The sequence below is a fragment of the Fusarium oxysporum genome, chromosome 9, assembly GCF_000149955.1.
Source record: "Fusarium oxysporum f. sp. lycopersici 4287 chromosome 9, whole genome shotgun sequence".
In the NCBI taxonomy this organism is placed as follows: Eukaryota; Fungi; Ascomycota; class Sordariomycetes; order Hypocreales; family Nectriaceae; genus Fusarium; species Fusarium oxysporum.
In genome coordinates this window covers 367,908-395,829 of record NC_030994.1, presented here as the reverse complement: position 1 = coordinate 395,829, position 27,922 = coordinate 367,908, and the positions used below count along the sequence as shown (strand labels likewise).

Genomic DNA, 27,922 nt, shown 5'->3' with positions numbered 1-27,922 from the left:
TATGGGAGGCTGGATGGATGTCTGACTTGGTTGACTGTAGAGTGAAGTTGAAGGAGGAAGAACTGATTCTGAATTTGAAAGAAGAGGAGAAAGAAGAAAAGTTCAAGCAGAACCCAAAGGTCAGTGAATCACTGGATCTGAAATCGTTGACTTGTAGTGGGGCAAAGAGGTAACACAATGCCGAACCTCTGCATTTCTTAACAACGTGTTCCTTTCTCTCCATTTCTCTTCACTCATCACATCACATTACAGCACATCGTAACAAGCCGAATCCAACAGACAGCGGACAGCTCGCCAAGTCCTGCGCCGACAGACCTTCCGTCAATTTCCACACCTCAAAGTAGCACAATTCAACTTGAACTTCTCATCTATTTCGTCTCTTTATCACCACATCTACCATGCCTCACGGTAGACGACAACAACGCGATCTCCGCCCTCAATATCGACATTGCCGCCAACAGCGCCAAGACAACATCAGACAGAGGGTAATGGCGGCATGTTGGATCATATGAGTTGTGCCCAACCGCTCCAAAGCGTATCATGAGCGCCTAACTAACAGAGAAGCCATCCGGTCTGTCGGTAGAATCTGAACTCAGGAGTATGACAACAGTATCATTCGGGTATTAGATTACTTCAATACCAGCGAGTCTCTATTACAAACCCTCAGTTCATCAAAGATTCCTGTTCAATCGACTCGAGAGCTACGAAAGCACAAGACTCTCAGCTATGTTATCTCGCCTCTCCCTCAGCCAGGTATAAAGAATCTCCATCAAATAGACCGCAGATTTGTGTAATTGGTTACCTAACGGTTATTTCGCCTCGCATAAACCCATCTAAAAGCGCCAGAAACTATCCGAACTCATGTGAAATTATCTGAACTACTAATCCGGAAGGGATCTCAATCTCAGCTAAACTAGCTTAAGTGAGTTCATACTACAATGTGTCGGCGATCATAATAATGCCACAGCAAATAGCTCTCTCGAAGCAACATCCGTGTGTAGTACTTTTTACGTGTGCAAATAACCAGATTTATGTAAGTCACTTTATCATTATCATGTGAGCTAAATGAACGTGGAACCATGTTTTTAGTCCCCTTGTTTTCAGCTAATCTCATCAGTCCCGTCTCCCAATTCGCAGCATGTCCCTCCCACACATTGTCCTTCGCCCAACCGCCTCCAATGTAGAGTGACCGTCGATCGGTCATGCCAGACCACCAAGTGTTGTGTCGTCAATCGTCACCAGCAATATTGAAAACTCGACGAGTCGCGGCTCCTATATTATACTTGTCGGTCGTGGACTGAGATCTTTGTCAATAGACATGACTACATCATATTAGTATGTGAAGAACAGGCTTTGCAAACTACATACCTTGCGTGCAAGTTTCCGCATGAATCCGTACTAAGAGCTGCCTCACTAGGTATTCAAGCCACCAGGTTTCCACACCTCGATATCTTGGTCAAAGAAGGCACGTCAACTCATATCATTCGCACTGTTCCCTTTGATGATCTTCATTACTTGTCTTCTCCTAGTATTGATCTTTCGTGGGCACCATATCATCAATTACCATGCCAATCAACCTTCCTGTCACGTGGCGCTTCAAACTGATCCACGCGACAATGGTATTGTGGTGCCAATTATGTATCATGTTCATCAATCGACTTGTTGGAATAGCCACTGCGTCCTCCAGAGCTCTCCCATAGATACCTCCAAGTCCCCTATCGAGCGCGCTTTAAACGCTCAATCTCGATTTGCTGCTTCCGCATCTGTTCCTTGAGGCCAGCCACCTCCTCTTTGAGCACCTGAGCCTCGCTGATCCACTGAGAAAACTGTGCCGAATTGACTGGTTGATGAATGCAATGTTAATACAAATTACCAGTGTGTGCACATGACAACATACCGGTAGAGTTGACTGGAGAAGAAGCCATCTCGGCGACAGTCTTGGTAGCCAACGAAGCGGTGCGGGAATCGGACTCAGTCTTCGTGGGCGCAGCAACCTTCGCCTGCTGGGCGAAGGGGAGCGCTGGATCGTACTTGATGGTAGCCTTTGGAGCTACCGTGGGAACCGTCTGACAAGTCGAAATCTCTGTGACCTCAGCAGGCTGAGCTGGGGCAAGTCCTGGCGTGACTGTATCCTTGCTCAAGTCTTCAGACTTGAGGGCCTCTGAGGACTCTCCCTGTGGTTCTCGAGTAGACTGGTGTCCGAGTAGCCAGCCTTGATAGAATCGACAGACACCGTGAGAAAAGTCCTTCATGGGAGGCGTAGCGCTCAGTGGCAAAGGCCAAGGGTGATCGTCGAATGATACGTTGGCATTTCCGACTAGTACGAGGTGAGTAGATGAATGTAAAGACACTGCAAGAACTGTTGAGCTTACGGATGCTGTACCAGACCTTTCTGTCGACAATGTACTCAAAGTAAGCCTGGCCAACTTGGACAAACCCTCTACTTTGAAGCTTGACACAAATGTCTTCCTCACAATTCTTTCGAATCGCCTTCACTTGGTCGGGATTCCACAGGCCAAGGTGACGGAAAAACTCCTCCATATGGACACGGCGAGGACCGTCCTTGGTGAAGTCGGCCTTGGAATGATCGAAAGCGGATTGTTCTTGATTGGGAGCCATCATATGATTCATGGAGAGGTTTCTGTTGTGCTGTGAGGAGATGGTAATTGCGAAACTTTTGGTGTTGAGAAGTGTCGGTTGTGCAGGTCTTGGTTTGCAGTAGGGTTAGAGGCTGCGTGATCCAGGACGGTTGCCAAGGCCTGTGCGTCGTTGGTGGATCTAGGCGAGGTGAGGGTGGAGAAGAGGCCACCGCGGGCAACCCTGATTAAGTGGGGTGGTAGAGTTAACGGTAAAGAACAGGGGGCAGAGTGGGGAGGTGGCCCAACAACTCCCATCGTGCACCTTCGCCATCCTAGCGCCGCCAACCTCTGTTGCCCACTAAATGCCCTGTCATTTTGATTACCGCCTGGACCACTAACGACCACTAAATTTCAATCAACACCCACTAAGAGAGCTGCTCAAATCAAATGCACCCGAAGCCAATAGCTGCCGTCGTACTAAACATCTGACATCTACTGGGGTGGCTTCCACTGTCAAAGCCAAGACGTCCGAAACTAACCAACTGAGAATGCCCCTAAGCGACTACCAAGTCCACTGAAAGAGCTTGGTCAGCGAAAACCTCGGCTCCCTTCCCGCCTAATTTTCTATGGCCCTGCCAATGCGACTGCAAACGTGCCCTGAATATTACTGCGACCTCGACAACGAATGTTGGAGAAAGCGGCTCGCATCAACAGAGATTGGTAAAAGGAGGTGGCTATATAGATTACCAGACAAATGGCACTAATACAGTAGCTTCAACCTAGGAAGGAGGCTCCTTTGTACGGAGAGTGTGAGTTGTGTTCCTCTGATCTTCGTGCTGCAGCAAACAATGGTTTCAGCGTGTTGAGGTAAACAGCACCACCAATCCAAGACCTCCTGAATGCTTCGTCCATTCCACAGTTGTCCTGATTCAGTCTGAACTCAACCGTGGCGAACGACCGCTGTATAATTTTGCAAAAAAGCAACACGGTAAAAGCTTTGAATGTCCAATTTGTATAGGTCTGAATAATCTTGGTCCTCCTCCGGCAGTCCATATCACAATTGGCTCCCTGTTGAAACTACTTATGCTTTCCTGGCTACCTGCGGCAAAGTTGGCAAGCACCTGGACTACCTTCCTTGTCGCGCTTCCACGCGAAAAGAGAGTTTATGCTTAAACATGACCAATGACCATTCGCGTGTCGTCCCAATGAGGCAATACATTGACGCCAACAGTCTGAGATCCTTGTTGTCTGTGGAGCACAGCATGACCTATGACCCCGCCATGTCTCGAGGTTTTGCTCCTCCGCCGCAGTCTTAGGGTGTTGGCGTCGAACACTCACGACTCCCGAGCCACCAAAAATGGCGTAGTGGGTTGATCAAATTGAGATTTACAATTGCTCGATCGCGGTAGTCATGCTGCTTTCGGTTTGTATCGCTGGGCGGCGGCTCCTTTGCCTAAAGGCTGAATTCCGGCTGGCCCTGATACGGTTAAGCCAACATTCGGTGCTTATGGTCATCCGCGGAGGCGAGACGCGCAAGTGGTAAGCTTGGAAAGGGGTGGATCGAGTTGTGCGGGCCGAAGGGAAAGGTCGGAAAGTGACTGAGTTCGTTGGAACGGTTCGAATTTGGCTTAAATCGAAGACTTTGATGTAGCGCTCTGAATAAGATTCGGGCGTTGGCTCTGGTGGCCATTGTGTTTGTTTGGTCTGCTTGGACTGCGCCGCCTTTTCAGATTTAATTCTGGCTTGAACAACGGAGGATGACGAGAACATAATTGGCAATACTGTATGATGTTGATTTGTGCAGCAAATACTCCCTCAGGGCTCAAGTTTGTTTGTTTGATGAGATACTCACATGATTTGAAGTTGAAGGCTGCATCTATGTGAGTACCAGATCCAAAGCGCACTCCACACGGTAGTGGCTAATTTGACGAGACATTCGATGTCGCTGATCCATGATATTGTAAGCTTAAAGGATAGGTTGTCGGTTCGGCGTCAAAGGAAGGTAAGCAGAAGATATACGTAGTCTCTGCGAAGAGCGACGCTCATGACGCCGTTGTGACTTCTAGGGTCTGAGGTGCTGGAAATCTTGAAGGGGTACAAGTGGATATTAATACAAATGTTCTCTCAAATGTTACTGTTCAGTTGTGATCATGTTCATCCTGTAATGCTGTGTCCTGAATTGACTTGTCACCAACCCGGATTGACTCGAAGCCTTTGCAGACACTCAAGCGTCACATGTGTCGCAACAACCATTTAACGATATGAGGTTCACAGGGAAGAAGATGATGAGTAGAAGATTGTGTATTGGGTTCCATAGTTGCCCCTTCCTTGAATTTACGCCGTTGTTCCAATACCTCAAGATTATATTCTAGCTCCACGATCGTCTGTCCCCCTAGCATCCACCGATGAAAATCCCTTATCAACCGCATATTCCGACGCGCGTGGTGTATCGTATTGGTGTGTTTAGCTGCGCTGACAGTTCGCTGACCAGCGCTTGGGATGAGACTTGGGCAACCTTGCGTGGTAGGTACAGCCACACGAGTCTGGCAACGTATTGTGCATCGTGAAAATCGAATTCAAGACATGGCGTCCGTCTAGCGCATCGGTCGGGAGTCGTAAAGTGGGATGTGACTGTAAAATATTAATGGATTATCGGAAAACAGAATATTAAACTCACCTTTTGTGCATCTAAGCCATGAGCCTAGATCCGATTATCCTGGGCTTGCAATAGATTACCAACCTCCAGAGGGAGCAGCTACGGAAGAGGTAGCTGGGTGGTCGAAGGAGCAGGAGCAGGAACATCGTCAGTGGCAGAAACATCCTGAGGTGTTGGTGCTGATCCTGTTGCATGTGCGACATCAGACGTGGTCTTATCCAGATTCGCAGGACAAGGTGGGCGCACACCGAGTGAAATAGGCCATTGCAGGTTGTTGGGTGCCCAGTACCTCCAATATATGTCGCTGTAGCTGGTCATGTCTGGATCCAGAGGTAACTTGTACTCTGGTTCGCTATCGAGCCTTGTCTGCATTGGCAAGATGCGTTTGGCCACAGAAGCTATAAACTCCTTGGACCATGGAAGCCCAGTGATGGAGCCTTGGACAAATTGTGTACTCGTGCAATACTTGTGCAACAGCTTCCACCACGGTTGGGTCTTTGCCATGAACGGGGGCATGTTGGCTCGTCCATTGATGAGCAGCTTGACCTGTTCGGGAAGTGAGAGGGCTGCAATCGCTTCGCAGTCGCCACCATGGTGTTGACGAGTGTCACATAATGGACACCCGGCCTGTGCTCCATCCTGTCGACGAGGTCTGGAGATACAGGTGGCCAATTTGTGACTCTTGCTACCACAAGCGGCACACTTTGTGGGTCTCTTCGCCTCAGGATCCATTTTGACCCCAGATCGAAGGATCCCAGCAGGTTCGCCCTTTTCATTCAGGCCATTGTTGTCCTCCCAGGTTCTCTCAACCGCGTTGGCAGAAACCGTTTCGAATCGGCCCTCAACGTTGGGAATGACGAAAAACTGGCAAGAGGTGGCGCCAGTTCGCCTCATGACATCTTCGATCACCTCGTCCACGCCACCTCCACGAGTTTCACCCCAGACACGATCTCCAGACCTGGCTGAGTACCAGTGATTGGTAGTCCCACCGTCTAGTGAGTTGTTGGCGAGGCGGCTTCCCACCGAACCACCAGTTTCTGCCACTTGAGAAAGGCTAGACTTGGTCACCAGAGGAAGGGGTGGGAAGCGGGACAACCGAGCTTTGTTTCCAGTCTGATGCTTACGGGAACCCCATCCACTACCAGCGTGAGGTCTACCCTGGTTGCCACCAGAGGACCTCCCACGGGGAGCGGTAGAGGCACCACGTCCGCCACTGGCTTGGGAACCAGTGTTGATGGCAGAGCTGTTGCCTTGCTGGCCACCAGACTCTCCTGTTGCCTGACGAATAGCCAGCTCCGCAGCTTCGCGGTTGCGCTGCTGCGGGCGTGGATCATCGCTAGGTGTCGCATGGCCATGACCAGGACGAGCACGGTTGACACCGCCTCGACCAGAGCCTTTTCCGAAGTTGCGCTTTCCAGGGGCCATCGTGATTCAGTGTAAAAAGAAGTTGTAAAAAGGGAGAATAAAAAAAAGCGTTGTTCTTGGGCTGCTGCTGCTGCTATTGGTGATGCTTTGTGGAGATTATGTTTTGGATCGCGGCCAAGCTAAATTTTCTTAACCTGCACGGGCTCTCTTCTGCCTAAGGTGTCAGTTGGGCGTACTTGTTTGTCGGCCATTGGCAGTGCGAGCTTTTTGGGCCTGTCATATTACCGAAAGGATGATTCAAGGCTTGCCAAATGAGTGAACAGGTGAAAGGTGAATGCAGTGTAAGGTGTGTCAGGTGTTGCGACTTGGTAATTAAATGTGAGTATGGGCATCATGTCTTGAGTTCATTGGTATCATTTGTACCTCAAAGACATTACTAAGAATAAGACATTTAAAGTATTTGCTGTCAACGACATCAATTACAAATCATGTAAGCATGCCCCATGCTCTTAAATTATAAGGAACTGTCACTTTACGTCTCATCTTTCTGAGTGTTCGGCCGTGTATTCATCGTATCATGCCTTTTCATGAATATCCAAAGCAATTTGGATTGTTTCAAGGTGGGAGCAGCTGAAAGACCAATGCCGACAGGCTATTATGTTATTTTTAGTGGTTGTGAGGTGTCAGCTACAGCCTTGAAAGACAAAGAAAGGAAGGCTACCATCGGTCAGAACAGTCAATGAGACAAATTTCGACAATCAGTGCTATTCGAAAACACTCATTGGAGTTTATCAGATGGCGATAACAAAAAGATAGTGACAAAGGTAAAGGTGAAGCGGCAGCTATTTACGGACACTGCTGAAGATGGCTACCACTCTGTCATCTCAGGGGTTGGTGGTATTTCGCAAATGAGGTTTTCTGAGCATGTGTCCCCTTTTTACATAAAATTTAAATTCACTGCCTGTGGCCATGTCGAAATACAAGAAAATATATAGATACCTTGACTGGAATTTGACTAGCGCGAGTTTAGGTCAGTCTTTAGCAACTACCGTTGCTATGTTTGAGAAACCTGGGTACTGATGGAGGTCACGATGCAGTGGCGGATGTAAGAGCCAAGGTTGCAAGAGACTGAAGAACGATGAGGGCGTTTGACGTGGTCAGATTTGGTCAATGTCTGAGTATGAAAACTGCATCGGCAGTCAGTGTCTTTGCAGTCATGTTTGGGTGCGGATAAGACTAAGGGAGATTATACTAGGTCGGGCATTTTGAATTTGACAGTTAAAACCTGGTAAGCAGTGAAAGGTACCTAAGCAACCCCCAAGGAAGCAACCAAGCACAAGGCAAATGTCAATGCACAATCAACCACGATGCTGGCTCGTATCTTTAGACCCTCTCAGAATTACATTTGAGTTATTACAGCCATTCATGAATGCTCCGCTGCCGAGGCTGCCCAATCCAAGAAGCGTCCTCAGACGACAAGTAATCAGATGGACCTCGACAACCTCAGATGCGACTATACTTCTGTCACAAGAACCAAGTAGTAAATTACTTATTGAGCACAGGAAGGGGAATGCGGATGTTGCACCGCTGTTGAAGCGTTCTACTCTTCAATTCCACACAGGGAAACAGTATGAGTCGATGACCTCCGACATGCCCCGAATCGATGACTCTAGAGTCCAGAAGGTCTAGAAAGTCCAGCTCCCTTCCATTACGAGAGGCTTGCCCTGCTGTGTCTCAGAAACCCGGCGCTTTCCCCCATCGACATGAGTTGGCAAGAAACAATCGATTTGTTTTGACCTCCGACGGCAGGCTGTGTCCCCGAGATCCTTTGAAGGCTTTACCGACCAAGCTTCCAGGCGCCTTCTCTCAGTGACGACTTCACTACGATTCAGTCTCATTATTCACTTTGATACATCACCCGCTTTGAAGCGCCGATGCCGGCTAGCAGGCTGTTGGGGTTGCACAAGTGGGTGCCCCCTCATTGTCATGTCAATGGTCCAATCGATTGCTCAGGTGAATATCTCATTGGCCAAACATTTCGGTGTTTTCGTCACCCAAAACAGTTTTCATTCACGCCAAAGTTAATGACTTCTTGATTGTCAATCGGTTCACTCCAGCATCGGACTCGCAAACGGTCGCCGGACGCGACGATTTCTATGCAAAGCTCTGCGAAATAGCTGGTGTTTCTACTCTTTTCAAAAGACTTGGTTAAGTTGTCAACAAACGCGTAGGCTTATGTTGCCTCGTGACTCAATCATCTAAACCCGTCTATATCATCACGATGATTGATCATATCAATACAGCTGAAATCAAAGCGCAATGGTCGATGCCTCCCGATGAGCTGCACCCTGAGCCCAAGACTTATACCGTATTCGAGCCCTTCTCTCAAGACAGATCTCAAAGATTGCTTCCGAAACCTGCCCCAGACCAACATGACGAAGCCTCCTCGAAGCATGCACTACTCCGATATCTTCGAGGCCAGCGTTTAGTTTTCCCTGAACATGACCCCGACCATGTCTCAAGAGAACCTCGACTCCGGCTTTACCATTAAACCTTATTTGGACGATCGCAGGCTTCGAAGAGCTCAAGACGCTCCAATGACAAACCCGACAAGTTTTGGACGAAATGGGCAGCCGCCAGGAACAGACTCTAATGGTTTTCTCGACTACCATAGTCATCAATCCTCAAACTTAAATAAGCTGACGCCGACGTTTCAGCGCAATCTCCCTAATGAACACTCTCCGAATCACCAAGATCCCAGAGGAGAGTGGTTCTTTTGATCAAGCAATCTGTTCGCGCTCAGTCTTAAGAGCAAAGATGAACTCATCATGAGCCCGAGAAACAATTCTGCTGACTTGTCACGACGAACAGCTGCAACCTACCTCACCATTCACGTGCGCCTCTCACTTCCGATCCGTGCACCCCCTCCATGACATAGATCGTTTCAGTCGTCTTGGGACGGACCTCGAGTGGTCTGTCGACTTTTACGGAACTTCATCTCCGTCTACAGATACACTAACCTATCTCTCTTCCCTCAGTCATCAGGTGTCGGGGTATCGCACAATCCTCAAAAACGCCAAGTGTGAACAATTGCAGACACATCGGAAGTCACTGTATCCCAGGAAAGCCTTCAACGGGGTTCGTATCTCCCAGCTCTAAGTGCGCAGCCTTTGGGCGAAGCTCCCGAAAAACCAACACCCCAAGCCACTTTGATAGATCTGCACAGGTCCTCAATAATACTTATCATGGATCAATGACTTTTTTTCACAGGTATGATCACCTCAGATACGTGAGGATACGGGGTGGTATCAATTACCCGCCTGGTTATTCGGATGCGTCGGTGCGAAGATACTTGTGTTTCAGAGAGTGTAATGTCAATGAGTGAACGTGAGTTGCGTGCTAGAAATCTTATTTGGAGTTGAGTCCTATCTCCATTCAGTCGACACAAAACGCATGGATACATGCGTCAGTACAGAAAGACGACGGAATCCCCTATCCGCATGCGACCAAGGGACGCCGCTTCCGCCTCCCGCTCCACTTGGCCCCCCGGAATCCGGAGTCGAAGCTGGACTTTCTTTCCACTAATTCGGATACCTCCATTTGTTCGAGGATAGGTGGTTTGTTTCTGATCCGCCTACTTGCTCGGAGGTGTTCAGCCGTGAGAATTATTTGTTTGTGAAAGAATCTCATGGAGATGAGGGGGGGATGGAGAAATCTTGAACTAGATGTGTTATTTATAGTGAGCCGTAGACACTGAGTTAACAAAGAACGCATAGCATAATTCAGTTCAGACGAACGACGCAAGCCCCTATGTCCCTGTGACGCTAGGGCCACTCGGCTGGCTCTGTAACCGCCGTCGCCTGCTCCACTTGGCCCTCCAGGGTCCAGAGTCGAAGTTGCGGTCGAACGTGTGAACTAGCGATTTCCTTGGCCTCTCAGAATCTCAGGCCAATCCGAGGTCTCTCCATTGCGTTCAATATCTCTCATCGCATCAGGGTTTGAGGTTTGGGGATGATCCTGTTGAGCTTTAAGATCAGCCCTTCTCTTAGAAGTAATGCTAGGGTCCTGCTGACAAGACTTTGGAAGCCGGTAGCGTCGCTCTGGCCATTCGATGCGACTTTTTATTGTCAGGCCGATCTTTGATATCTCCATGAGTGCATGGGCTGGAATGGCCATCACTGGAGGTCCACCGGAATCGCCGTTTGAAGAGGATGAGTGGGCTTCTTGTCACACCCTCGCGACGGAGGTAGCTGTTGGTACTCTGGGTCTCACCGTTTCAAGCGACTGGTGATACGGGTCTCTTTTTTCGTATTGGGGGTGTCCCTTCCGATGCGCGTCTGGTCCGTAGCACGCTGCGGTCAGCAGGACGCCCGTTGAGCTCGGTCAAAGGAGATTTGATGGCTCAACACCGTCTTGTCGTGGGTAAGACAATGTCCTCGGGCTCTGCAGCTTGTCGTTGACTTCAGGTGCTTCTCAGAATGATCGGAAGAAGATTGACGGCGGGATTGTCTGTGGCTCATCTGAGTCTCATCTCTGCGTGTTGGGGATTCCTTACCCAGTCGTGGTAGGGTTTATTGACCGCGGGACCTTGTCTCTCTTGAGCCTCTCGATGGAATTTGTGGTCGTACTCTTCTTCGAACGGTCTGAGTCGCCTTCGTTTCGAAAAGGCCTATCTCTCCAATCAACTCATCAGCGATCGCTAGTGCCATGAGACGATCACATACCCTTTAGGGTTTCCTTCTACAATTTCTCTTCCCTCAACAGTCCCGAGTGTCATGTTGTTCTTGCTAGACAGTTGACTTGGCATATATCTTCAACCATCCCTTGGGATCGGCGGCCGTACGTAGACTGACCTCAACTCTGTCTGGTATGCCGAGGCCGGTGACTGTTGTTCATGGGCTGTTCGGGTGGAGGTGAGTACTAGTCTTGTCCGCTCTGGTACATTCATCAGCGACCGGTTCTCCGTCAGGATCGGGTCTCGCGCTGAGTAGAAACCGAACATGGGGATGACTGTCAACGGTCAGCTTCGTTTGTTGCAACACGGTGATGGTATTCATATTGACACGGTTCATCAACATCAGTTGATTTTCTCGCACTGAGCACAGATTCAATCGGTCGTGTGATGACGGAGACGGTTGGTGAACATGAAGACGGCTCGAAAAACGGGTGAAGATAAGGATCGCAAACCGGCACGAGAAGGACGCGCACCTGCCTTGCCCAAGTTTGCCTCGAACGTGGTCAGCCCTGGGAAACGAATTGTGGGTCCAGATCTGGGGGATCTCGGTTAAGTGGGGCGGTTCTGTAACAGCGATACAGGGTAACAGTACCTTTCAGTCCTCGATTTATATCACTTTTATAGATCTTCGCTGACATGTACATGTAATCTTCAAAAGAAGCAAGTCTTAATACTGCCCAATGAGGGTGGATGCATGGGTCCAGTGGTGTACGAGATGTTTATAATACGCTCTCAGAGGCTTCCATCATTCGTTGTCAAACACAGCCAAATTAGGACCGTACGAAGTTGTTTGGGCTAAAGTGTCAGATGATGAAAAGTGTTTATTGAATCGTTGAACATGGGTGATTTATTCGAGCCCACAATGTGATCTTCCTTCTCCGCTGTCCCCTGGACCTTTCAACACCAGCGTTCCTCGTTGTTCTTCCTCCCACATCACTCCAATCCAGTCACGCACAAGTCGTTCAGTTGCTCAAGACTTTCAGTGGCATGCTTCGGTGCCGCTGAAGAAGCCGTGATATTCTCAAACCTTCCACACTTGCTACGCCATCCATGTCGCGAGCTTGAGGCCTGTGAGTCCGAACGGTGATTCCAGTGGTGTATGGGGCAGTCCCAGCAACCAAGGGCCATCTCTGTCCTGTCACTGCCAGACTTTTGCCAAGCCGATGCTATGTCAGGTAACATGCTCCATAAACCTCGCTCAAACCACCGCCAGTCTTTGTCTCTTGAACTTCAATCTTCAATCCATCATCTTGCCCTTATCCGCTTAGAATCATCTTGGATCTTCAACACCAGTCTCGCACTCAAGACATCCGAGCCTTTTCACCTGGAAATATCTCAGGTTTGTTTACGTGTTCTATTTAGTCCCGCGCTAACCTACTAAAACGACCAAAATGCCTCTTCTCATGATTGAGCACAAAGTCCCAATACTTTTTGTCTTTGCCAATTACCTATTTCAGCTCCCCATTTTGGATCAAATCAGCGGGACGGTTGTCACTGCACGAAAGCTTAAGCGACACCAGTGTTAAAGAAGGCTGCCAATCCCGAACATGACCGCGACAATTCCTCCAGTGCAGGGCGCCCCGCCAACCACACGATTAGCACCCTAGAGCATCGACACGAAACCACGATGCGTTGACTCATGCTGATGCCCTCCCTAGACTATTTCGATTTGTGCCTACCCACATCCCAATCCCAACTTTAAATACTAGACATGACACCAGGCTTTATTCCCTCTAATATATGAGACAGCTCCCTCCAGACCTTCTTCTGTGCTTCGGCACCTGCATCACTAGAGACAAAACTCGAGACTCTGTTCATGTTAGTCTTCTGAAACTCACTGCAGGAAGATCACCTACTCTCCAATCTTGCAGTCGGAAAGATACTGCCCATGAGTCTCCGGGTCTCCCTCGGCTGCGTGAACCAGAGTACGACTCCCCACTTCCGTCTCCCTTGCGATGAAGCGTCGACCAAATGCTGCAAACAGTCCAGACTTTTCGCCGCTGCCCATATTTGTCTTTACCCAGCCGGGATTGACGACAGAGACAATCACTTGGCCGTCCTTCTTTGACTCGGTCATCTTGGTGGCGAGCTCGCGAACTGCAAGAAGCTCCATCATTTTGGAGACGTTGTATCTAGTTACATTAGCCTTTGCGCCTGTCTCGGGTTTAATACATACCGGTCGGCCATATTCGCCTTGCCCTCGTCTGCTAGTTCCTCAAAGATGTTGGGAGCGTTGCGCTCTGGGAATTCGGTGACATAGTGTACAAAGGAACCAGTGAAAGATAGCACACCGGGCTTGTTGTACTTGATGGCCGAGGCCCTCAGTGCAGGGAGCACCATGATGCCGAGAAGCATCGTGTTGATAACGTTGACCGTAATCTGGCTCTCATTGTCCCCGACCTTGGTGAATGTCTTGGCCATGATGCCAGCGTTGGCCATAAAGACATCCAGTCGGTTGAGCGTGTCCACCCGGCTGGCGAATTTCTGGACCGACTCAGACTTACACAGGTCCAGCTCCCATACGTCCACGACGCCCTTGCGGCCGGTGGTCTCCTCGATGGAAGCTGCTGCCGCCTCGCCCTTCTTTATGGTTCCGGACAGCCAGTATGACCTTGGAAGCATCGAGTCGCACGAAATGGCGAGCCGCTTCGAGGCCGAGGCCGACATTGGATCCTGTCACGATGATAGTTTGTCCCGTAAACTTCTTGGTAGGATAAGGAAGCGAAATGAATTGCGATCGCATAATCTTTCCCATTCCACCCATCTTGGCGGTTACGTGAATTTGCTAGTCCTTAATGATCTCATGGTGATTCTATTGCGGCTACGGGATATTTATGTGCCAAGCGACCCAGTTCAGTCTCGTGTCTAATTAGAACGGTGCTATCCAGCCAAGACAAATCCGGACATATCGGTCGAAATCTTGCTATTGGCTGGTTCGTCCGAGACCACGGCACTAGAACCCCACTTCGCTTCAATAGGGTCGGCAAATAGAGTATGCAACTTTAACTTCCATTCCCATCCACTGAGTTCATTCTTTCCCAGCACTTCCAATTGACAGAGTTGAATGCCATAATCCGCCGTAATTCTGCCCAATGGCGTCCTCATCTACAACCTTATCTCCGAACTTCCAACCGCTGACCTCGGCCCCCGCGCGAAGGAGGCGGAAAGTCAGGAGAGGCACGTCGAGCTGCTGGGAGTGTAAGCGTCGTAAGATCCGTTGCACCTTTACACAAGGTGCCACAGTTTGCATCTCCTGTAGACGACATGGGTCTGAGTGCGTGGGCCAAGAGTTCCAGATGAGTCCCGCTACGACAGACCGGGGTGCAGCCCATCAGAAGGTTGCTCAGAGTCTGCTGCATGTCGAGGGGCTCATCAGTCAGCTCCTTGACCAGTCCGCTCCGGGTTCCCATTTGGGAGGGAAGCCATCTGCTCTACCACCAGCTTCGCTGAAATTCCATCGAGGATCTACGCCAGCGCCGCCACGGTGGAGGGAGATAAGACCCCAACTCCGAGGCCCCGTGCAGCATGAAGCTTCGGTGTCCGTTCCAACCGTTTGCGGCAAGGACATAGATCGAAGGCTGTCCGTAGCCATCCCAAATCTTCCAGCCCCAGAACCCCCGGCAAGTCAGAGAGAGACGTACAGCGCAAGCATTGCGGATCCGAGCTCATCATTACCCCCTACAGTTCCATTTGTTGACGCCGCTCAACCATCATGTCAAATCGTTGATACCTTCCCTAAACTCCGCTTTGGTTATCCTTCGCAAGGCCAAGGTTGCATACCACCCCATACAGATGATACAGAGCCCGGGAGGTTTTGTACAGTCATCCATCCACTATCAGCCTCTTGCTATTCCTGATCCAACTCTGCACCCTCTTCTGATTGCACGAAGGCTCATAGAGATAGCTCTGGGTTTGCAGCACTTACATGAGAGCAACTCATCCGACAAGGGAGACTCTCGCTTACTCAGGTCAGCTCGGGAGGCTTCGCGGAGGTATTTTGACGCGGCTATCCGCTATGTCACTTCGCAGGATCTTCTGGTCGCCTCGTACGACGGCCTTGAGATTCTCATGCTTGAGGGCCTCTACCATATCAACTCAGGAAACTTGAAGCATGGCTGGATGGCCTTTCGCCGCGCTATTAGCATCGCGCAGCTTTTGAATCTACCCCTTCGGTCTCAGAGATCAGGCGAGATATATGAGCCCAGTCATGCTCCAAAGTCAAGACTTCTCTGGTTCCGCCTCAACTATGCCGACCGATTCTTGTCACTCATGCTGGGCCTTCCATCTGCTACTACCGATGATAGTGTCGCCTCATCCGACGTCGTAGCGGCAGAAAGTCCATTAGGGAGACTGGATCAACTACACACAGTTATTATGGGCCGACTCATCTCCCGGAATCAACGCATCGCCGCCGCAGATCCGACACAGGCTCTCCAGAGCGAACTCGAGGAGACACAGAGCTTGGATCAAGAACTCCAGAGGATCGCTTCCCTACTCCCTGCAGAATGGTGGCTCCCACATCATCTGAGCGACTCTGTCACCGACGCGTCCACTTCCGAGGCGTCTAGGCTTCTAGCGCAAGTGAACCATGCTCATCTTCTCCTTATCCTCCATCTGCCCTATGTCCTTCAGAGCCTGTCATCGCTACAACCACGAGACGCGGACAGCTTGTACAAGGCTGTTACGGCGAGTCGGGATATACTGTCTCGATTCATATTGTACCGTAAATTCAACCAGGTACCTACCTGTTGTCGTGCTGTCGACTTCAAGGCCCTCACAGCCTCGGCCACCTTGCTCCTTGCGCATTTGGACGTTCACAGCCTTGGCCACTGTGCACTCGCACACCAGCGCTTACATGACATAGGACTGGTACAAATGACCATCAGGAGCATAGAGAGCCTTGTCAAGTCCTCTCTTGATTCGCAGGGCGAGACGGAGCTACGGGTGCTGAAATGGTTGCAAGAGGCTGAAGCCAGCGCAGCAGACGGAGTCGTGCACTCCCTATACATCAACGAATCGGCATGTGGGGGAGAATGCCGCATATTTGAGGAAGGGCTTAATCTCGAATTTGCGGCACCTTATCTTGGCAGACTCCGAGTGAATCGCCTGGAGGAATCTGGCGAGGGGGCAGTAGAAAAACTTCTGACCGAGCATTTGGGGACCATGCCAGAAGACAGTAGCGGAGGATATGGGGCGTGGCCTTTGCATGATATAGGTCGTGTGGCGGTGCCATCCCTGACAGGATTCACTGTCATTGACACGATGTGTGATCGAGTAGGCAGCATTCACAGGAGCCAGATTGACACAAGTCTCGCTGCCCATGGGTCACATGAAGTCCTTGTGCCAGGTACGTATACAGATCAACATGCATGGGAATTTCAGGACTTCGTACCATTCGAGTTTTCAGAAGGCTAGTTACGGCAGCGTGTAATTTTGTACTCCTACAGTCAGTTTGTGCGAAGCATTTGGATGTATAATAAGCGATTGATTAGCTGGAATAGAAACCCTTACTACCGTAATCTGCCCGAAGCAAACAAGCCGTTCTGCGCCTCAGTATTGTCTCCGATAGAAGCGTCAACCTTGTCCTCTTGAGCTGGCAATAGTCGCAGTATTCATGATCCCGCTCCGGAGTTTGTGCGGAGGTCGGTCAGACGCCGAGCCAATCAGGTTCCTTCGGCCGAACAAAATGGGACAGCCAAGCGCCAACGGGTACTGTAATAAGACGCGGACACGGAAGGCCACTGCCCAGGTCACCAGGTCACCAGGTCACCAGGTCACCAGGTCACCCAGAGGCATGATATACGTCGTTCGGCGGAGTTACATTAGAAACGACAGAATATTGAGCCCTTCAATGCTCTGCGCAACGGGGTCGAGCTTGTCTGCGGACTACCAGTGAGTGTCGGGGCCACGACTCCGCATGCACCATAGGAGAGCAAGGTCGGAGGGATTTACATAAGCATCTCTCATAGAGAAGCTATAAGAAGCGGGATATCCGCCGGTTCCCTCGAACATTCATACTCTCCCCATTCATACTCTCTCCATTCATCGATCAATCCGCAACAGACATGGTGTCCTCCAACGCTTTCAGCACCAGCGAGCCTTCTGATAAGGCCGATTTCCCGTGGAACATTGACCATCTTCCGACGAAGCTTTTCATCAACAATGAGGTTTGTTTATCTGATCAGTCATGCATTTCCCTCAAATTCTAACACCACCCCGTTACCTCTAGTTTGTCGACGCCAAGTCGGACAAGTTTCTCACAGTCTATAACCCCAAAGATGGCTCCTTGGTGAGCGATTCAGTGGCTCTTGCTGGTGAGGAAGATGTTGATGCCGCCGTTCAAGCAGCCGAGGCAGCTTTCCCGGCTTGGCGCAAGACTCCCCCCAACATCCGACGTGACATGCTCCTCAACCTCGCGTCAAACCTCCTCGAGCACTCGCAGGCCATGGCGGCGATGACTCGTGCCACTTTGGGCGGTCCTATCAGCGTGGCCGGGGCAATGGAGATTGGCTTCGCGGTAGAGGCTCTCCGCTACTTTGCCGGTTGGACTGACAAGCTGGCTGGTGAGACGTACCCAGAAGAGGACGGTTTCTTCAAGCTTGTGCGGCAAGAACCCCTCGGAGTGGTATCAGGCATCATTCCGTGGAACGCGCCGATTGGTAGTGCATGTGCCAAGGCGGCGCCAGCGCTGGCAACAGGAAATTGCTTCATCCTTAAACTGTCCGAGAAGACGCCCTTCGCTGGTCTTGCAATGGGGAGTCTCATCAAGGCAGCCGGGTTCCCGCCTGGCGTATTCCAGATCCTCTCGGGAGATGGCAGCACTGGAGCAATCATCGCGAACCACATGCGTATCCGCAAGGTCTCCTTTACTGGCTCAACTGCAACAGGCAAGAAGATCCAGGAAATGGCCGCCCGGTCCAACCTCAAGCGCGTGACGCTTGAGCTGGGTGGAAAAAGCCCTGCCCTCATCTTCAACGATGCAAACATTGGCAATGCTGTTACCTGGTGTGTCAATGCCATCACTATCAACACAGGCCAGGCCTGCTTTGCCGCCTCGCGCGTCTATGTCCAAAGCGGCATCTATGATGTCTTTGTGCAAAGGTTTAGGGCTCTGGTGGAGGAAAAGACCAAGCTCGTTGGTGATCCTGACGACCCCAATTCCTTTGTTGGTCCCGTTGTCGACGAGGCACAGTTCAACCGCGTAATGGGCTTCATCAACCGTGGCAGTAGCCAGGGATCACTCCTCGTCGGCGGGAGCAGGCTACATGACAAGGTAGGTATTCCCCTGCTTCCTTCATCTTCCCAAGTAGCAGACCCAATCCCATGACGCACCCCTGGTATTTGAACTTACACTAACCTGATCTTCCTTCAATGTAGGGTTACTATGTTGCTCCCACCGTCTTCACTGATGTGGCCGAGGATGCCGAGATCATCCGGCAAGAGATCTTTGGTCCCGTAGCGGTGATCAACCGGTTCGAGTCGGAAGACGAGGTGATCAAGCTGGCTAACGACACTCGCTACGGTCTTATGGCGGGAGTCTTTACGCAAGATATAACTCGAGCAATGAGAATCTCGGCTGAGCTTGATAGTGGTATGGTGGGTATTAATGCTGTTAGCACCGTCTTCTGGCAGACTCCTTTCGGTGGAACCAAGGAGAGCGGTATTGGGAGGGAGAACGGGATTCATGCTATCCGATCGCATACTGAGCCCAAGACGGTCTTCATTAACATGAAGGCATGATCAGCGTAATTAACTTTGGCTGGATGGCTGGATTATGTTCGATGCAAAGATATCGTTTATCATGTTGCTTGAAAGAACCATCTCGTATCTGGAATTGGTGAATCGACCAAGGCAGATTTCCGGTTCACTCTGCCAACCATCTATATAAGAGTAGGAAAGAATTATGCTGTTATCATTCAACATCACCTTCTCCTCTTAGCCAGGGATGAAAGTACGCCTCGGCACTGTTTAGCCGATCCTCTGGGAGCCAGGTAAGCACGCCGGCCAAAAAGTCAAGAAACTGATCTCTATCCTCTCTAGACAAGTTTGTATCCAGGGATTTGAGTTCACCCTCAGAAGGGAGAGGAACAGGGCCGTGCCATTTACCCTCAGCATCCCAGTACTTGCGTGTCTTGTCGCTCCTTCTGAGGAAAACATCGGGTGGTGGTCCAAGGAGCGCGGTCATGGTCGCTAAATGATGAGCGTCATTGAGTTCTTCAGATTTGTCGTATAAACGGAAGATGCCTTTATTGTGCAAAAGGTCCCAGGCCTGGGTTCGTCAGTTTTGTTAGGGAAAAGATTAGACTTCCTTTCTTACCAAGAGTCCCACGCTCCAAACATCCACAGAATTACCCCAGGTCATACCGAGGATGACCTCAGGAGCACGGTATGGCAGCGGCATGGCGTTGCCGCGATGTACCTTACCGATGCGTGCCTGTCCAAGATCGCAGATTGTGAGGGCGCCAGCACCTCCCAACATGTACTGCGAGACGTGAATGACTGTTTCGTCGACGAACTTTCGTGCTGAGGGCCGGCGAAGCTCATTGTCCTCCACGGTAGAGAGAATCGAGTCCTCAGTCAATGCGACAAGAAGGTTGTCCGAGTGAATATCTCAAGGCATTAGTTGGATTCTGTCGCAGATGAGCTTGTTAAGCTTACCGGTATGGATCACATCAGCATCATGCAGGTAGTTCAACCCTAGCAATGTTTGGTCGAGGGCGGATGTGACGAGAGTCTGCTGGAAGACATTGCCCTGCTGCAATTCTTGTAGAGTCCTAAGACTCATCCCCAACGGTGGCATGATAAGACTTCATGCTCACCATGGGGACCACTGAGCTTGAATGTGTCTCGGACTTCACGTACAAGCTGCCGGCCTGCGTGGTCTAAGTTGAGTCTAGACAGGTGTTTATACACAGCTAGTTCTTGATTGTGTTTCAGCGTATTTATATGGACCTTTAATACCCAGAACTTTCCATCTCTAGATTAATGTGAGCTTGTGATTTGCTACGGTGCCATAGCGCTTACCTAAGGTCTCGAGACAACCATACAGTTGAAGTGGTGCCATAGCCAAGCTTTGCGACTGCCTGATAATTTCCTTGAATCACTTGGCCGACGCGCATCGGGTAGTAGTCTTGACGCCTGTAGAAGGGCAGCTTTTCCTCTTCTACCAACGAGGATGAGTCAATTCTCTCGAAGCCACTGGAAGGAAAATCGCGAGGCAAGCTCGGAGTTGATGCGTTTGAATGACTTGAGCGAGACATCATCGGAAGCCTCACTGCTGCGCACCGAAAACGGAGACACGGCCGGAGGTGTTTTGTTCTGAACATGGTTGTTGAAGAGGCGGCCTCCTGATGGACTACAGAAGCTAAGCGCCTCAGCCAAAGGTTATGATTGGAAGGTCAGGTGACAGGTGGGGTGCTGCATGGATTTGGTGTCGATCATCCCCCTGACTAATTGGATGCGCTTGAGGATTACTTTTGTTTCATATCATTGTATCATGCTTTCGCCCAATGAACATCCAAAGTTCAATCATAATTTCGAAGTCCCTGTGTCCTTGATTCTTATCCACGCCTCAACATCAAAGCTAGAAAAATTGGAGAGATCACGTCCTGTTCTTGATGGACAAAGATTCTAACCGGGCCTGTCTCCCATCCGACACCGGGTTCAGCTTCGTCCATGACCGGAACGATCAAGTGCCTCCAATCCCTCCCACTCTGTGCCTCAAATATGGGCCAGCCACGAGAATGAACCTTGAATCTTAGATCTGCAACATCCTTCCACATTTCGGGTCTCGCGGGATTGACCTTAGCCTGTGCCAGTTTCCAGTATAGGCTTTGCTGTCAACCCCACGACGCCTTATAGTCACGAATACTTGGGCACCGCTGTTTTCATCAGGTGCCGAGATCTCTGGGATGGTGTCCTGTATCTTTGCGTCAAATCCCTGCCAGTCGGAGGCTGATGTTCCTTGCCTCTTTTCGAGGTTAGTCATTCTTATTCTTGTCGAACCAACACTGACATCTTCCTACCTACAGAGTTCCCCCACCACCAACACATATTCCCTTTTTGGACGACACGCCCTCTTTCGTTGGTCATCGATGTTAAGCTTAATCGCCATGTGGAGTTTCACATGTCCAACGGGACATCAGGAAGGTGCGCCTCCGCGCCGTATGAGGTCACTCTATGGATTGACACCGAATTGAATCAAGAGGATACAACTGGAGTACGGAGGTAAATATTCAAAGGATCATCTGTAATTGAAGCGATGCTGATTATTGATACAAAGCCCAGGCAACAAGAAGCGAGATCAGCTGGTGCTCAACTCACCCCCTCACCAACGTTTTTTAGAGTCCTCAGAGGTCATCTCCTCTCGTCTCCTCTCCTTATTAGTTTTGAGCTCACGGAAGAATTGCAATGTGTTTTTTTTGCGGGAAAAGGTGGTCACTCCATCATACAATCGCCTGGTTTCGGATGAAAAACCGGGGGCTTCTTCATACAATGAGATTAGCCCAGACCAGTCATGAAGCAGTCACAATGATAGCCGCTTATTAATAATGTCATACAGGTTGATTATTTCGTGCATCATCTTCCCGTTCTCCCCAGGCTACCGCTTCAAGCTCACAAACCGCCTCAGTGAAAGATGTAGTCCTCCTCCTTGAGTTCATCAATCTCACGATCATTCTGCTCATCAACCTTACAATCACCCAGTAACAACTGATGACACCAATACATATCCTTCTCGTAAATTGACCCGGTCTTCAAACCGGTCAAGTTCTCGCCCTCGCGGTCAATCTGCTTCTGAGTCTTATCCAGGTACTCAGCCTGCTGCTGTGTCATGATCCCAAGAGGTGCTTTTGGACCTTTCCAGTCCAGTGCTAGTGGCTTATGACTTCCACCAGCATAGTGAAAGAACGCAAGGAGTGATTTGCACGAGTGGATGAATGACTCGCTGACGGAAGAGTTTCCTCTTGTACCAAATCGGCTCTCCATTCCATACCAGTCGATTATGTACAGAACCTGAGCAAATTGACGCTCCATGTTGCTGAGAAGCACAAAGGTGGTGAGATAAATTTCGTACCAGTTCTCGCGTTTCTTTTCCATGATCTTCGCCTGCAGGCCTGCGAGAATCCTTTGGCGCAGGGGGGTCATGATGTTTTTGATGACAAGATGGTCCATTTGCGTGTCCATGATTGGAGGAATCGGTATCGTACCACTGCGGGGACATTCTAGATCTTGAACTGGAATCTGACCGAGAGTATGTTCACCGCAAATCATCCACGGGAGCTCAGTAAGCCGACTTCCAGCCCAAAGCCGAAGACTATCCTTGACAAGGGAGCTCTGGTGAGTTTCCGAGAACCGTATTGCCTCTTGAAGCGTCCAAATCATCAACGAACTCTTCCCTTTGAGAAGCCTCTGAATATACACTTTGTACGACTTCTGGTTGTACTCATCAATGACCCTCTGATGACTATCCATGTCGGCGATGTAGTAGTGCGGCAACTCAAGCATTCGTTGATTCCCTGCCGAGTCCCTCCAGGGATATGATGTCTTGTCGCCAGGCAAAGGCTGAAACTTTGACACAGTGACCTCAACCTCACAGTCGAATCCTTGCGTTAACTTGATTGTATGTCGATCGAGGTCGATGTTTAGGCTTGCGTTCATGACATCCTTGATGGACAGCCATTCGTACAGCTTGTTGTCGCGTGTAGAGCCTGAACGGTTAGCTTGCTTGGTCAACAACCGGCGCAGACACTTACCCAGTCGGTGCAGTGGAAGCTCGTGAAGATTAACTCTGATGCATGGACGTTTCAGAATCGTCAGTCTTGAGCATCTGAGACATGGTTCATAGGGATTCTCTGGCATTATGCACTACCCAGTCAGTATCGTTCATGCAAATACCAGGTAACTTACTCGAACTTTCATTCCCCGGCACTTTTCGCAAACGCCTCTCTTTCTTGCAATCGCAGTAGCCTTTCGAGCTTCTTCAGTGAACGGACCTCTAACCCTAGTATTCAGTCCGGACACAGTGAATACGCCCTGAAGGTTACCGCCCTGATCGTGTTTGTACTCGGTTTTGGGGGCCTGAAATGTTAGTTAGAACAACAATTATTCACATCACTTACAAGATCTGTAGTGAGAACGTCTGATCGATCTTGTTTACGGTCTGATCGCGGCTTGCGTTTCCGACTCTTATTCACTGCCCTTGGAGGACTTTGAGAATGCGCACTTGACCCCGATGGAGTCAGGATCGAGTTGGTGCTCGGCGTGAATCGTATCTCATCTTCTGTAGAGACACTTTGTTGCAGAGTCAAATTCGGAAACACATGATCCATCGGAAGATCATGAGGCTCAAAGGTTTGAGTGTAACTGCGGGGATAGTTTGTGTAAGTCGGAAGAGTCAACAGTGACGGATCCAAAGTCAACTCTTCGGCAACGGACGCCGAGCTTTCCACGGGTTCCACGGCAACGTTGACATCATCCTTCGGCTCGCGTAAAAGCTCCGACAGCCAGTCGTCACTATCAAACAAATCCTCCTCCAGATTCTCAATCACTTCAAACCAGTCCACTATCGTCGTCAGCAACGTCAAACACAACAAAAGGACCTTACCGTTCTCAATCATTTTGCTTAATTCAGTAATCGGTACAAAAGATCCACGAAATAAAGTTGTGGGGTAAGGAGCTAAATATTCAGGGCCTCTACCGATTTCCATATCAGGCATGGATCCCGAGCTGGCGTGACTTGTCAAACGATGTTTCTACCGACTACCATACAAGGCAAAGATCTGCAGTCTCACCTCCCGATTATTCTTTTCAGACGGTAAACATTTGATGACAACCACCATTAAAGACGAATCAACCAGCCACAGTGGGAATTACACAACCATGGAGAGAACAATCGACCAAGAACTCCGTATGCGACAAGCTACGATTGATGACTTGGACGGCATTACAAAACTTGCTATTGAAGCCTTCCCAGATGATCCAGAACGAGATTACCGATTCCCATATCGACATGAATACCCTGAAGATCAGTGGAAGTGGACCAGAGTCGAGTATGAGGGATTTTTGAAACAGCCTGAAAGCTATGACATTCTTGTCATCGAGGCTGGGCAAAAGCTTGTCGCCCTGGGAATCTGGGATGTTTCTGGTCTCACTGGTGTCAAACCAAGTATGTCAGCCTCAATTCTCACATCCTAGCTAATAACCCAGTCAAACCCGGTGTTTTGGGCGACAACGAACGTCGTGATGCGAACCTCCCTCATATGCGATATTTCTCGTCGCGCGTAGAAGAAGTTTATGACATGCATTTCAGTCAATTCGGTAGCAGACAGCTTCACCTTGTTAATCTTGCGACACATCGGGATTATCGCAGACGAGGTTGCGGAGCTGCTTTGTGTAGATTTGGAATGGAAAAAGCAGAGCGTGAGGGATTCGTTGCTACGGTATTTGGGAGTCCAATGGGAATTAAGCTGTATACGTCTGTTGGATTCAAAGTTATTGGAGCTGAGCCCATGATTATGCCTGGTGATGAGGAGGGATTAACAACGACGGCATTAGTTTGGGGTAATTAGTAATTGAGTTGAGGCTCATCGGGCGTCAAGATTTCTGCAGATGTGAAACAGGTGATTGATTACCCTCGTCATCATCCTCAGCTGCCTGATGATTCCCTTTTTGGAAATCGGTGAAACTGTTCTGTAGAGACATAATCTCAGTTGTTGCATGGAGTCAGCCTGATGAAGTGTCATAAGAGAAAAGCAAAATGAGATGAGAGCCAAACATATCAATGAGTGAAATGAAGGCTACGTTACTGGATTGGGAAATCGGCAGACTTTGATGTCAGTGAACGAGATTTTTTGTAACAGTTATTAAAGTTGGGTCTGTTCAGGTGAGATTGAGACAATGCACATTGACATATTGGTCTTTCGTAAACTCATGTACGGCTGCAGAACGTCACAACTGAGTGCGTGAGTGAGATTCGTCGTGCAATAGGGAACATACTGACCGTTTAGAACATTATGACATCAAAAAAAGCACAAGCTGGTTCATTCAGCTCATTTGGAGAAGAGTCTCCCTCAGAGCCTTGTTCAGTCGAGTTGTTCTGCTTAGATCGATATCTGTCAGATTTTCGTGACAGACCAGTCCAAGAGCGATTACTGGAGAACTCAGACAATGACCCCCAAAACATTTCTATTGAAGACTTGGAAGATTTTATGAGTCTCCAGAGTCCCCCAGATCTGGACATTTTGAGATCAAAAGGCCCATTTGAACGATAAATCTTTTGTTCGAATTCCTGCCTGTCACTGGCCGTTACACTGGCAATCACGTGAATCGGTTAATTGCATCAGCCTGTCGCATTCACCTTTATAAGGCTTCTCCTCACCACCACGAGAATGTGAGGCATGGCTCTACATCAGGTCCATTTCATCGCCTTCATTTCACTTTTCGCTTTCTCACTCTACATCATGTTCACTTGGTCAAATCTCCGTCAAATGGCGCCCTTTTTTTCACAGAGGCGCACTCTGCCCGATCTCCTCACCGTCGACGCCAAAACTCTCGCATCCGGATTGACGAATGGACATTTCACGAGTGTTGACTTGGTGGAGAGAAGCCTTGAGATGATCCAGAAGCATGATAAGTATCTTCATGCGATGTTGAGCATGGTTCCGAAAGATCAGCTGCGACAGAGAGCGGAGGCGCTGGATAAGGAGCGAAAGGATGGCAAGGCTCGGGGGAATCTGCATGGGATCCCGATTGTGATCAAGGTATGACGGTATGACGGGCGATGCAGTTGTTGGCGGGACTGACATTCCAGGACAATATCGCGACAGTTCCTGAGTTGGGAATGGAGACGACTTGCGGTTCTTGGGCGTTGCATGGCATGACTCCGACTGCGAATGCCGATCTTGTCGACAAGCTCATCCAAGCTGGACTCATCATCATCGGCAAAGCGAATCTGAGTGTGAGTGCTCCAGTCTCTGAGTTTGGTCATGTTAACTGACTACTCACCAGGAATGGGCATATTTTCGGTACGTCTTAAGCCATCTCGAATGAAGCGCGACTCACTCCTTTCAGAAGCAATGACCTCCCGAGTGGATGGTCCGGCAAAGGTGGACAATGTCAATCCGCCTACGTCCGCGGCGGTATTGATCCCGAGGATAGTAATAACGGTCACAGCGTGCGTTCCCCGTGGCTCATCACATCCCATACTAACAGTTCAGAACCCATCCGGCTCTTCAACAGGCTCAGCAGTCGCCGTCTCCGCAGGGTACGCCCCCCTCTCCATCGGCACCGAAACAGACGGATCCCTCGTATCTCCCGCATCCCGAGCAGCTTTGTACACGCTCAAGCCATCAATCGGACGAGTTTCCCAGTCTGGAATCATTCCAATCAGTCATACCATGGACTCTGCAGGACCCATGGCCAAGACACCACACGATCTGGCCGCTTTACTGGATGTAATCTCAGGGACTGATGAATTCGCGACTCTGGGAGGATCTTGGGATGATTTTTCAATTGCGACTGTTGATTTCAAGAAATGGTGGCCCGGGGAAGATTACCTCAAACCTGTTGAAAGTGCGACAAAGCAAATGGTGAGTAGGTCGCTGCTTTCATGAGCTTGCTGACTTTTTAGCACACCGAGATCCAAGCTGCATACGACAAAATGGAGGAGCTGGCAAAGAAGTATGTCGGGGATGTTCCGCTTTCTCCCCCTTCTGAGTGTTTCATGCTTGATGGGCAGGACAGTGAGGATGTCATCATGAGTAAGTCACCTCTTGAAGGATGATCAGAGTTAACGAAATAGTGGCCGACTTCAAGCACGACCTCAACAAATATCTCGAGTCGGCGGAAAACTCCAAGATCCATTCTCTCAAAGATCTCATCGAGTTCAACAAGGCGCATCGCGACCTTGAAATGCCTCCTGGTACGTGTGCGTCTCAACTGACGATCCCGCTAACATTTCAGGCTACAATGACCAGGGACTCTTGATCGACGCTGAAGAATCGGATCTATCCCCCGAAGACTACGAGAAGAACCTATCTCACCTGCGAAAGGTTGCGCGCGACGATGGATTGGATCGCATCTTCAAAGAATACGGTGTTGATGTGATTGTCGGATCAAGTGACACAGCAATCAAGGCGTTTGCAAGTGGAAGCGGTAGGTTTACTCCAGGATTCATGGGCAACACTTACAATATCAGGATACCCCGTTGGCAATGTTCCCCTCGGATACCTAGACTTCAATGGAAGACCTTTCGGACTCGCAGTTCTCGCAGCCAAGAACCAGGAAGCCAAGATTTTGAAGTTCATGAACGCATGGGAGGGTACTTTTGGTCCAAGAAAAGCTCCGCCAATGCTTCAGTGATTGTCGGATGAAGGGAGGTCTCAACTCTGTGTGAGGAAGACAGTGCGCGGATTGCGACTGGCTGTCGGCCTCATTCTATGGTGGTGTTCTGGGCATGGCTCTCATTAGACAGAGATGCGTGAATAAAGTGGTCTGACACCCCAACTGAGAACTTGCAGGGATGTAGTGGATGGCTCAAGCAGGCTGGCTGCTTACTTGCACGTGCGGGGATGACACAGGTGAGGCTCC

At 49.7% G+C, this 27,922-nt stretch overlaps 11 protein-coding genes across 11 annotated transcripts; 6 read left to right on the top strand and 5 right to left on the bottom strand.

The window, feature by feature from the left end:
* Window positions 1–1,715: 1,715 nt before the first annotated feature.
* Window positions 1,716–2,622, bottom strand: FOXG_09002 (uncharacterized protein; the record flags this gene model as incomplete). The annotated part of the gene is made up of 3 exons (XM_018388026.1): window positions 1,716–1,840; window positions 1,898–2,317; window positions 2,373–2,622. The coding sequence occupies 3 exons, from the start codon at window positions 2,620–2,622 to the stop codon at window positions 1,716–1,718; spliced, it is 795 nt and encodes a 264-aa protein (XP_018246007.1).
* Window positions 2,623–5,334: 2,712 nt separating this feature from the next.
* Window positions 5,335–6,660, bottom strand: FOXG_09001 (uncharacterized protein; the record flags this gene model as incomplete). The annotated part of the gene is made up of 1 exon (XM_018388025.1): window positions 5,335–6,660. The coding sequence occupies one exon, from the start codon at window positions 6,658–6,660 to the stop codon at window positions 5,335–5,337; it is 1,326 nt and encodes a 441-aa protein (XP_018246006.1).
* A 2,221-nt stretch (window positions 6,661–8,881) lies between these two features.
* On the top strand, window positions 8,882–9,151 carry FOXG_19959 (uncharacterized protein; the record flags this gene model as incomplete). The annotated part of the gene is made up of 1 exon (XM_018400222.1): window positions 8,882–9,151. The coding sequence occupies one exon, from the start codon at window positions 8,882–8,884 to the stop codon at window positions 9,149–9,151; it is 270 nt and encodes an 89-aa protein (XP_018246005.1).
* Window positions 9,152–10,768: 1,617 nt separating this feature from the next.
* Window positions 10,769–10,891, top strand: FOXG_19958 (uncharacterized protein; the record flags this gene model as incomplete). Its single annotated transcript, XM_018400221.1, has 1 exon — window positions 10,769–10,891. The coding sequence occupies one exon, from the start codon at window positions 10,769–10,771 to the stop codon at window positions 10,889–10,891; it is 123 nt and encodes a 40-aa protein (XP_018246004.1).
* A 2,097-nt stretch (window positions 10,892–12,988) lies between these two features.
* On the bottom strand, window positions 12,989–14,002 carry FOXG_09000 (uncharacterized protein; the record flags this gene model as incomplete). The annotated part of the gene is made up of 3 exons (XM_018388024.1): window positions 12,989–13,145; window positions 13,192–13,467; window positions 13,512–14,002. 3 exons carry the CDS (start codon window positions 14,000–14,002, stop codon window positions 13,034–13,036), a joined length of 879 nt encoding a protein of 292 aa, XP_018246003.1. The 3' UTR covers window positions 12,989–13,033.
* A 629-nt stretch (window positions 14,003–14,631) lies between these two features.
* FOXG_08999 (uncharacterized protein) lies at window positions 14,632–16,760 on the top strand (the record flags this gene model as incomplete). The annotated part of the gene is made up of 2 exons (XM_018388023.1): window positions 14,632–14,915; window positions 14,965–16,760. The coding sequence occupies 2 exons, from the start codon at window positions 14,632–14,634 to the stop codon at window positions 16,748–16,750; spliced, it is 2,070 nt and encodes a 689-aa protein (XP_018246002.1). The 3' UTR covers window positions 16,751–16,760.
* Window positions 16,761–17,400: 640 nt separating this feature from the next.
* On the top strand, window positions 17,401–19,075 carry FOXG_08998 (uncharacterized protein; the record flags this gene model as incomplete). The annotated part of the gene is made up of 3 exons (XM_018388022.1): window positions 17,401–17,502; window positions 17,565–18,608; window positions 18,713–19,075. 3 exons carry the CDS (start codon window positions 17,401–17,403, stop codon window positions 19,073–19,075), a joined length of 1,509 nt encoding a protein of 502 aa, XP_018246001.1.
* An 18-nt stretch (window positions 19,076–19,093) lies between these two features.
* Window positions 19,094–20,676, bottom strand: FOXG_08997 (serine/threonine protein kinase). The gene is made up of 4 exons (XM_018388021.1): window positions 20,360–20,676; window positions 19,994–20,312; window positions 19,653–19,945; window positions 19,094–19,604 (listed from the first exon to the last, which is right to left on the bottom strand). The coding sequence occupies exons 2-4, from the start codon at window positions 20,133–20,135 to the stop codon at window positions 19,248–19,250; spliced, it is 792 nt and encodes a 263-aa protein (XP_018246000.1). The 5' UTR covers window positions 20,136–20,312; window positions 20,360–20,676; the 3' UTR covers window positions 19,094–19,247.
* A 1,144-nt stretch (window positions 20,677–21,820) lies between these two features.
* On the bottom strand, window positions 21,821–23,954 carry FOXG_08996 (uncharacterized protein; the record flags this gene model as incomplete). Its single annotated transcript, XM_018388020.1, has 4 exons — window positions 21,821–23,043; window positions 23,089–23,200; window positions 23,243–23,413; window positions 23,455–23,954. Coding segments are annotated over 4 exons (1,865 nt in total), but the record flags the coding sequence as incomplete, so codon positions are not given.
* A 161-nt stretch (window positions 23,955–24,115) lies between these two features.
* On the top strand, window positions 24,116–24,946 carry FOXG_08995 (uncharacterized protein). The gene is made up of 2 exons (XM_018388019.1): window positions 24,116–24,500; window positions 24,542–24,946. The coding sequence occupies exons 1-2, from the start codon at window positions 24,161–24,163 to the stop codon at window positions 24,901–24,903; spliced, it is 702 nt and encodes a 233-aa protein (XP_018245998.1). The 5' UTR covers window positions 24,116–24,160; the 3' UTR covers window positions 24,904–24,946.
* A 785-nt stretch (window positions 24,947–25,731) lies between these two features.
* On the top strand, window positions 25,732–27,836 carry FOXG_08994 (uncharacterized protein; the record flags this gene model as incomplete). Its single annotated transcript, XM_018388018.1, has 9 exons — window positions 25,732–26,094; window positions 26,145–26,291; window positions 26,342–26,358; window positions 26,405–26,507; window positions 26,551–26,922; window positions 26,964–27,093; window positions 27,135–27,254; window positions 27,296–27,487; window positions 27,531–27,836. The coding sequence occupies 9 exons, from the start codon at window positions 25,732–25,734 to the stop codon at window positions 27,692–27,694; spliced, it is 1,608 nt and encodes a 535-aa protein (XP_018245997.1). The 3' UTR covers window positions 27,695–27,836.
* Between the last annotated feature and the right edge of the window lie 86 nt (window positions 27,837–27,922).

Coding starts and splice junctions, on each gene's coding strand:
- FOXG_08997 (XM_018388021.1), bottom strand. CDS start 20,135: ATGCCACCGTTGGGGATGAGTCTTAGGACTCTACAAGAATTGCAGCAG. Junction 19,946..19,993: donor TGCTGATGTGATCCATACCG/GTAAGCTTAACA, acceptor TAATGCCTTGAG/ATATTCACTCGGACAACCTT. Junction 19,605..19,652: donor TTTGGAGCGTGGGACTCTTG/GTAAGAAAGGAA, acceptor TGACGAACCCAG/GCCTGGGACCTTTTGCACAA.
- FOXG_08995 (XM_018388019.1), top strand. CDS start 24,161: ATGACAACCACCATTAAAGACGAATCAACCAGCCACAGTGGGAATTAC. Junction 24,501..24,541: donor TCTCACTGGTGTCAAACCAA/GTATGTCAGCCT, acceptor CTAATAACCCAG/TCAAACCCGGTGTTTTGGGC.